This window comes from Syngnathoides biaculeatus, chromosome 5, assembly GCF_019802595.1.
Source record: "Syngnathoides biaculeatus isolate LvHL_M chromosome 5, ASM1980259v1, whole genome shotgun sequence".
NCBI lineage: Eukaryota > Metazoa > Chordata > Actinopteri > Syngnathiformes > Syngnathidae > Syngnathoides > Syngnathoides biaculeatus.
This window is the reverse complement of record NC_084644.1, coordinates 8,187,736-8,196,923: the sequence shown is the minus strand read 5'-3', so window position 1 is coordinate 8,196,923 and position 9,188 is coordinate 8,187,736. Positions and strand designations below refer to the sequence as shown.

At 40.3% G+C, this 9,188-nt stretch overlaps 2 protein-coding genes and 1 pseudogene across 5 annotated transcripts in view; 2 read left to right on the top strand and 1 right to left on the bottom strand.

The window, feature by feature from the left end:
• The first annotated feature begins 1,547 nt into the window (after positions 1-1,547).
• On the top strand, positions 1,548-7,016 carry sostdc1a (sclerostin domain containing 1a). Its single transcript, XM_061819581.1, has 2 exons — positions 1,548-1,963; positions 4,475-7,016. The coding sequence occupies exons 1-2, from the start codon at positions 1,555-1,557 to the stop codon at positions 4,927-4,929; spliced, it is 864 nt and encodes a 287-aa protein (XP_061675565.1). The 5' UTR covers positions 1,548-1,554; the 3' UTR covers positions 4,930-7,016.
• Positions 5,402-5,520, bottom strand: LOC133501553 (5S ribosomal RNA; annotated as a pseudogene).
• Positions 7,017-7,961: 945 nt separating the features above from the next.
• Positions 7,962-9,188, top strand: part of crppa (CDP-L-ribitol pyrophosphorylase A) — a 32,721-nt gene continuing 31,494 nt past the window's right edge. For all 4 annotated transcript variants that reach the window (XM_061819576.1, XM_061819573.1, XM_061819574.1 and 1 more), the window contains exon 1: positions 7,962-8,209. In XM_061819576.1, the coding sequence (XP_061675560.1) occupies positions 7,962-8,209 (248 nt within the window). The remainder of the gene's footprint in view (positions 8,210-9,188) is intronic.

Below are 9,188 nucleotides of genomic sequence, written 5' to 3'. Positions count from 1 at the left end.
TGTTTTTACCATCTCTCCGTTTTGATTTTTCAGCCTGACGGTGGCTTGCTTCACAAACATCCGCCATTTCGAGGCTCATGTTGCGAGTTGACGGCAACAGATTCCAAATCCGGATTCTTCTTTTTCTTTCGGCTTGTCCCATTTGGGGCTGTCATTTGGATTTTGGAGCGGAGGTAGAGAGCGGGAGAGTACTTGGGGCACACTCGAGACGTTTCATCTGTTCTTTGGAAACAGGAAAATGAAGGCATGACACACACCTGGCCAAAGAATAGTTGAGCAAGTAATTTCGTCATTACTTTTGGTCCCTTAAAAAACGGGAGGTCCACATGAATTGTTGTAATTCATACATAATTTACCTGATTGGGATGTAAATACCAACAAATTAACCCAATCATGGGCGGGGTGGCAATTTTTTGCCTTACTGAGATAAAAGTCACCTAATAGGCCACAATCAAGGAAATAACACTTCTTTTTCGTTTAACACATAAAACAAAGGGCAAAAAAGATGTACTCTCTCGCGGGACGGGTATGTTATCAGCTCTGTGAAGTGGTACATACTAGAGATATGTTTATTAATTAATTCTTATTCTAGAACGACACTTACGCATTAATAATACTGATGGATTAGAATTTTGAAGACAAACTTGGTTGCATACTGACCTTTCTCCCTTTGTTCTCTCAGAAAATGCTCAAATGTGTACTTGAGGCAGCCATGTTGGGTCAGGAAGGAAAGGGAAATAACTCTGTGCTAACTTTGACTGATGAGTTATCCTCTCCTGATACCATATTATGGCTTCAGATTAACACACTTCAATATTTTGATATATTGAAGGATATAATGAGTGAAAATCATGATGTCCCAAAAATGGGACGCTGCCCACGAATGGGTTTTAAAGCAGAAAGTGTGCAGTTAAAACATTTTTCTTTTCATTTCTGGCCTATTGTGGGGGTGTTTAGAGCTGTGGACCAGTGGCTAAGATCATTACCAACCACCGTGGGAGACCAGGGTTCAAGAGACTGACTGCAGCCTCCCCGGGACTCAAGTCTGTGGTGTCCTTGAGGAAGACACTGAAATACCCAACTGCCCCCTGCTCCAGTGTGTTCCACTAACAAGTTTTTGCTATTCACCACGACGGGTAAAATGCAGAGAACAAATTTTCTGTGCATGCATGCATGTTCATAACAATAAAGATTTGCCGCTCATCCTCACGAGGGTCGCGGGGAGTGCTGGAGCCTATCCCAGCTGTCAGCAGGCAGGAGGCGGGGTACACCCTGGACTGGTCGCCAGCCAATCGCAGGGCACATAGAGACAAACATTCGCACTCACAATCACACTTGGGGGCAATTTGGAGTGTCCAATTAATGTTGTATGTTTTTGGGATGTGGGAGAAAACCGGAGAGCCCGGAGAAAACCCACCCAGGCACGGGGAGAACATGCAAACTCCACACAGGCGAGGATCGGGATCGAACCCGGGTCCTCAGAACTGTGAGGCCAACGCTGTACCAGATGTTTCTTCTTAAAAGATAAGAATTGTGGCCATGTTCTCAATATTTATGGACCGAACTGGAGAGGAATTTTTATGCAATGGAATAATTCACTCAAGTCTGTTATTTGCCTCTCACGTCAAACAGAGGAAAAAGTGGGTGTGTCCCGAGGTGCCGACCCACCCAGACACAGGCACCTTAAAACCCCTCCTCTATATAAAACCAGCTGCAGCATCTTTCTCTTCATCACTAACTGCTTCCTCCTCCTCCTCCACCATGCATCAAGAGTCCTTCTCACACTCGCTGGTTTTACTTTGTATCCTCCTGAGGAGCAGCCAGGCCCTCCACAATGATGCCACGGAGCACGCGGGCAGCGTCTTCCCGCACACGAGCCCACCACAGGAGGACGCGAAGCCGGGAAACGCATCCCTGAACCGGGCTCGGGCCGGCGGGAGAGCAGCGGGACGGGACAGAGGTGGTAAGAAGAAACACGGGCCGGCTTTGATGGGACTCCAAAATTCAAATAAATTTTCATGTATATATTTGGACACTTTTCAATAACCGTATATTTTGGTTCACACGTGACTTTGCACAGAGGAGCTTCATTTCATGGATGATATGGTTACAAAGAGTCGGGGGGTGGGACAAGAGTACTCACACACTGTAGTTAAGTACAAACGCAGATACTCTGGTAAAGGTAGAACTATTTTTTCAACTCTTTACCTCAATAAAAAGGTGCAGACTCTGAAATGTACTTTAGAGCAAAAGTAAAAATACAAATTTTATTGTCAATTGTATAAAATACCTGTATTATTATTTAAAAATAATATATTGTATAAATATCTCAAATATTTGATCTTATTATCTCTGGGATGGGCCAGATGTCATTTTGAAAACTGATGGGCCAGTACAAAAAAATAATAAAAATTATATTATATTAGTAGTTTTGTTTTTTAAATACCAATGTGTTCCAATTTTATTTTATTATATATTTTATTGATCATTATTACTTATATAATAAAATAAATAATACAAAAATTTTGTGTGTATATATATATATATATATATATATATATATATATATATATATATATATATATATATATATATATATATATATATATATATATATATATACATAAAATGGCCGCTTTTACCGATGTTTTATTTAAATTCCGTACTCTACAATAAATCTATGAGATAAGTTCATAAAAATGAATAGCAGTAGTAGAACTTGGAAAAGTATTCTTGAATATATTTATTGATTAGCCACGCTATTTAGATGAGGTTTGAAAAAATAGAGAAAATTTTTAAATGTGTATGTAAAATACGTTGTTTGAAAAAAACTTTATTTTTTTTGTAATGAATTAATTCCTAATTAATAATTCAGGGCCAGGCTTTGCCAACACTTGTCTTGAATCAATTTCAATCAGCAAAAATGATACAATTTGACTTTTAGATGTGTATGAAAGCTAATCATAGTATATTATACTGTAAATAATCATGTAGCCTATCGTCAAACAAGTTCAGTATAAAAAAAACTAATACAAAAACGTAAATAGGACATAAAAATATAGTTACTGTACAGCATGAATGATAAAAAGCCTTCACAGTCATGGCATAACAGAGTACATGCACCTGCCTTTACAAACTCACTTTTGATTGACACTGTCAGAAAGGTGCTAATGCGGTGTTTATTGTTGGGGTTCTTACCCTTTGGGGGGGTAGGGTTTTTACCCTTTATTGTAGCTAGATAAGGGCCGCCAAAAATAGGAGACAGTCAACAAAACCTGAAGTAGTACAGGATTATTATTAGCGGAATTATACTTTTTTTTTTTTTAAGTTTTATTTTGTGAGTAGTCGTGAGGAAGAACATATTACAATTATGAGCATTTGTGGCCTGTGAAATGTTCATTTTAAGTTTTCTATTCCATTAACTCAGACCACGATCCCTGCTACTTTAAATAATTTGTGCATTTATAGATGGAATACAAGAGTAAAAAAAATTTTTTAAAAAGTAAAATCCTACTTGACGTCAGCCGCTCGGGGATGACGGTTCCCGTCTCTCCGTTCATCAAAGCCTGTCACGGAGCGGCGGCCATTTTCGGGGAGGCGTGTGGTGTGATGTTATGAATGGATGCCGGTTCGAGTTACAACAGGGGAAGATCTGCAGCCTGCAGAGAAAGAAAACAAAATAATATTCCAATATTTCCTTGCTGTTTGTTCTTATACCTCAACTTATATAATTGGATACGAAGTGTTTGGGTTGAGCAGTTTGAGGATCTTCTGCCCTCCTTAAAGCCCAAGTGCCATTCCTATAAACATTCTAAAGTAGATATTGCAATGAAAAATACATATAACATTATTCACTTCAATGTATGTACGAAAAAATAAATGTGAGCAGAGAGCGCGTCATCCATGCGCAAAGTTGCGGAAGTGTCATCCGACGACATCCAAGTGGTCGCCATATTGGCTGCATCTCCTGCCCGTGACGTCACACTGGGACATTCCCCATTGAAAACATGCTGTGGCCCCTTCTATGGGACACGAACGCTCTTTTCGAAGAAGAGAACATCTCACAACCGAGTGAAGTGACCGGGGCAATATTACCAATTCGTTTCGAGCCATATTTAGATGATATGCGGAAAAGCCGTAAACGTCAAAATCATGTTTTTGGGTGAAAAAAACGCCTGGGTCCATACCGGCTGCTGTTATTTTCATAATAACATAAAAAAAAAAAATCTAATTCAATCAACAGCCTTGACTGCATTCTTAAAAGTGGTGGTGGTGGTGGTGGGGGGGGGGTTAAAAAAAGAAAAATGTACTTTTAGGGGTATGATGTTTGTCGATTGTAACTCAAACAGCGTCAAACACCAACAAAAAGTTGATGCTAGGCTAGCCTTGTTTACAAACTTTGCTAGTCTACCATGACCCTGATTGTGTGAGATCATGATGATTATTAAATTGAGTTCTGGATATGTTCCCTCAGAGAGAAGCCAGATGGGCTGCAGAGAGTTGAGGTCCACCAAGTACATCTCCGACGGCCACTGTACCAGCATCCACCCCATTAAGGAGCTGGTGTGCGCCGGCGAGTGTCTCCCGACTCAGATGCTTCACAACTGGATCGGCGGCACCCATCTGTCCAAAAAGTTCTGGACTCGCCACAGCGCCAGTCCCAGCATCACCCCGGAGTGGCGCTGCGTGAACGACAAAACCCGCACTCAGCGCATCCAGCTGCAGTGCCACGACGGTAACACCAGAACTTACAAAATCACCGTGGTGACCTCTTGTAAATGCAAGAGGTTCTCCAGGGAGCACAACCAGTCGGGACACAAGTCGGGGGTTCTGACGCCACCCCAGCAGCAGATCCTTCACAATTCCAAGAGCAGGAAGTCAGTGGGAACGAAGCACATGAGCCAGGACTGGCATCAGACTGGACTGTGAGGACTCCCAGTCTTTAAGACCACTTCATCTTGCTTGTATGCTTTCCTGAACCGAAAAACGGGACAAAAACTTGCTGCCCTTGGGGTTGCAACATCAGAAATTCTCTAAAAGTTTTCTTTGACTTTTTAAAAAAAGAAATATCCAGTGGATAAGGTGGATACATTGCGTGGATGTCATGAATACGGTCCGCAGGACACACCTGCAGCTGCCATGTCAGCTAAATTTTTTGTCCCAGTAGCTTTTGAGTTTTTGAATACACAAATTTGATTGGAGAATTTGGAATTACTGTCCCGTGTTTGGTTAAAAAAAAAAAAAAAATATGGGCGAAAGGGATAAAGTCTACCACATTGCACCATTTCCCCGTTAGGGGTCGCCACAGCGAGTCATCTCAGATGAAGGCATGTTTGTTTGGCACAGTTTTACGCCGGATGCCCTTCGTGACGCAACCCCTCTGCATTTTAGCCGGGAGAGAGGCTTACAGCATCTGGTATTCCCAGGCGGTCTCCCATCCGAGTACTAACAAGGGCCAAACCCGCTTAGCTTCCGAGATCTGACGAGATCGGGCGTTCTCACGTTAGCATGGTCGTTAGCCTTGCATTGCACCATTTACTCACACAAATTTTGAATCAGGGTGGGAAAACTTCTACTCTTAATTCACACACATTTATAAAAGTCTCCAGCCTGTTAAATTGGCTAATGGTCAATTGTTTCCACGGTATTATATTAAACATACGTACAAAAGGAAATAGAAATGTAGGCTTACGCGGTTAGCAGAAGGGAAGCTAATTCATACTATGCTAACCGCTATCTAGCCTTGAGGCTAAGGTCATGTAATGTTAGGAAAAGTCATTGCAGATTTAGCTCAAGTATGCCAACCTCTCAACTATTCCAATTTAATCTATTTTTTTCCCCACTTCTCTTCGCACAAAGTTATGCGTGGGGAGAGATGTTTGAATTTTGAAAGGTCGCACTTGTTCAATTACGTCCGCTTTGTCATTGTGCCGTATCTTTGCCAATCAAGCCAAGGCTTCTCTACTCGGCCAGCTTTTTAGCCCTCATCTCAGCACATGAAAATATATAGTGAGTGATATTAAATGATGATGGTCATACACACATAAAAACCAAACAAACAATGAATACGAAGCAGTCTACTACTGCATTCTTTCTGTTTCAAGCCTAGTTTATCCTCATCTGGATCCAACATGGTCCACCAACAATTACCAATCGTGTGAGCAAAAACTGTGCATAATTTTACAGAGAAGATCGCAAGACTTAGTAGCCACTTTCAAAGAGACATACTCGGAATCAAACCTCCATCACCAGATTTGTAGAAGACGTTTCCTCACAGATATGTTGAAAAGGTTTGCTTGGGTTATTTCAGCATCAAGAACACGTTGGTGCCATTAAATCCAGCAACAGAAAAATGAATTAGCCAGATATTGCTAACCCTTCTGGCATCCGAAAGTATGTGTGATATCATGGTCAACCTGGATTATGTCTGGCAATGGGCTGGACTTTATTTATGCCAAACTCGAGGGGATCGAAGGCCTTTTTTGCCATTTTGATAATGTGAACACAAATTTTATTTAGACCAGATGAAAACAATGCATGTCCAATGTAGCCGTATATGTATGCTGAAGTGTTTGTTTTGTTTTGTTTTGTGTGACCATGTCCAACACCAGGAAACAGCTAAAACATATATTTGCATTATTCCAGGAATTTTCAAAGTTGGAAACTTTTCATGAGAATTTATGGAAACAAAAACAATGAATTTACAAAATTAAAGGTTGCCTCTTGATAAGACACTTGAAAATAAAAAAATTAGAATATAAATTGAATATGAAAATGTATATATTTATGCTGGTTTATATTTATCATTTCCATGAAATTACCCTCAAGTCACATTTAATTCAAAAAAATTCCCAATAATTCCAATGAAATGTTTCCACCATGTAATATTGCCTAAATTTCTGTATATTTCCAAACTCCACCCATTTGTAACTCGAGCTTCAAGCCACACTTGTTTAAATTGTGTACATTTACATATCTCAAATTACATTTGTTTGGAGCATTTTTCTTTTTTTCCGATTCTCCTGTGTATAGAAATAATGATGTAATATATCGATTGCCTCGAATGTGTAGAAAAGCTTTACCAATAAAGTTTTAAATCCCATAAAGTGAGACTCAAGCACGTCTAAAATTACAAACACAAATGTGATGCTTTCCAAATAGGAGAGAAGAAAGCAAAATTAACTATTTCTGGTCCACTGTCGTCATTAATGTCACCGGTAAGGGACAATTATTTGATCATTTCGTGAGACTACAGCTGTTCATAAAGCTCCAAATAGGAATGTGGAAGATAAAATTAACTTTAATTTGTTTAATATCACAATTATTCATATCACGAGTAAGAAACAAGTAAGATTATACAACATCTCCCGAGACCGCAGTTGTGATAGTATAGTCTAAGTAATTTAAGAAAAAAAAAAAAAAAAAAAACACGCAGAAAGGAAAGTTTTCTTGTCTAGTTTATATCCTCTCGCGATATGTCCGAAATATCTCTGGGTCGGCTGGAATCCCGCGAGAATATAGAACAAGTCTCTTTCTGTTTATAAAGCTCGCTGAAATCACACAATTTTAAGCGGAAATAATAGTTACTGTTATTCATTAAATTTAGTAGTTACGTCACAAAAAAATTGTTTGGTTGATTTCTAGAGCACTAAAAATATTTTGGAATGTTTACATTATTTTGGGATCATGATGGGGAATTGTCATTGTATTTTATTAGCAGAAAACTTTTTTTTCCCCAACAACAAAAAATGTGCTTGCATAATTACATATGAAATAGTGAGATACATATAAAGTACCGGACAGTACTTCTACTATAAGAGATCAAACGCGTATTGTTTTGAATGTCTTGGGCGGAAGTAAAATGTTGAGCTGAAATGCAATACAACGCAATGAAATGCAATTACCTTTCGTATCAAATGGGACTTATCGGTCATGGAATGTCCTGACATTCCACCAAGGAGATGATGGAGGCGCCTCGCGTCGACAGTTCATGCGAGGACCAAGCCGGGCCCGCACATCCTGGGACTTTCCTAGCCAGTCAATACGGGAAGAGCGACCACGCGCAGGCCAGAGTTGGCGTGGACTTCCCGGTGTTTGTAGTTCTTCCTGCCGGTGGCAGCGGAGAGCGGACCGGGCTGCAGACGCCCAAACAGTTTTGCTTGTTACTGGGGCGACCGCTTATAAGCTACACCATTGAGGCTTTTGAGAGGTGTGTTCACACTTTTCATTGGGAAACTTTGTTCGCATGTCGCCGTTTTAAACTGTGTAGTTCATGCCAATAGTCCAGTAGCTGACAATGCTAAACGTCATGATAGCCTCACAGATAAACGAAATGCGCATATTGTATAAAAACGTGCCTACTCTTATGCGGCCATGTTGGGGAGGTCGACATTCCTATTAAAGGCAATGTACGGACATTTAAGTTAAATCGTCACTTGGTCACTTCGCAACCGATTTTCATGGTTTTCTTCTTTGTAAACGTCAAAGCATATGCAATCAATAGATATCCATTCATCCATTTTCAGCCGCTTATCCTCACAAGGGTCGCAGCGGTCATCGGGCAGGAGGCAGGGTACACCATGAAGTGGTCGCCAGCCAATCGCAGGGCACATGGAGACAAACAGCCGCACTCACGATCACACCTAGGGGCAATTTAGAGTGTCCAATGAATGTTGCATGTTGTTTTTGGGATGTGGGAGGAAACCGGAGTGTCTGGAGAAAACCCACGCAGGAATGGGGAGAACATGCAAACTCCACAGAGGCGGGGCCGGGATTGAACCCGGGTCCTCAGAACTGTGAGGCCAACACTTTACAGCTGATTCACCGTGCCGCCCGATAGATAACATTTTATTTTAATTGAAGAAAATATTTTAGTATGTGAAATTTTACTCCCAGTTCCCTTAAACGTAATTATACTGCGTTATATTCAACAATATGCACCATAACAATCGGCATTCTTCTTTTTTTGTTTTATTATTTATTTTTGCTATAAATGTACACTACTGATTCATATCCATGAGAGACGTAAAAAGCATTTTTAACATGTGCGTGGCTTACATCTGTCAAAATACTTAAAGGAGCAAGAATTAGACACATTTATACAGAATGTCAGCTTTACAGATGCCCCACCTACTCTGCATTTTGTAAATATGCATACTGCTGCACTAAAACGAAGTTTGTTTGGTTTT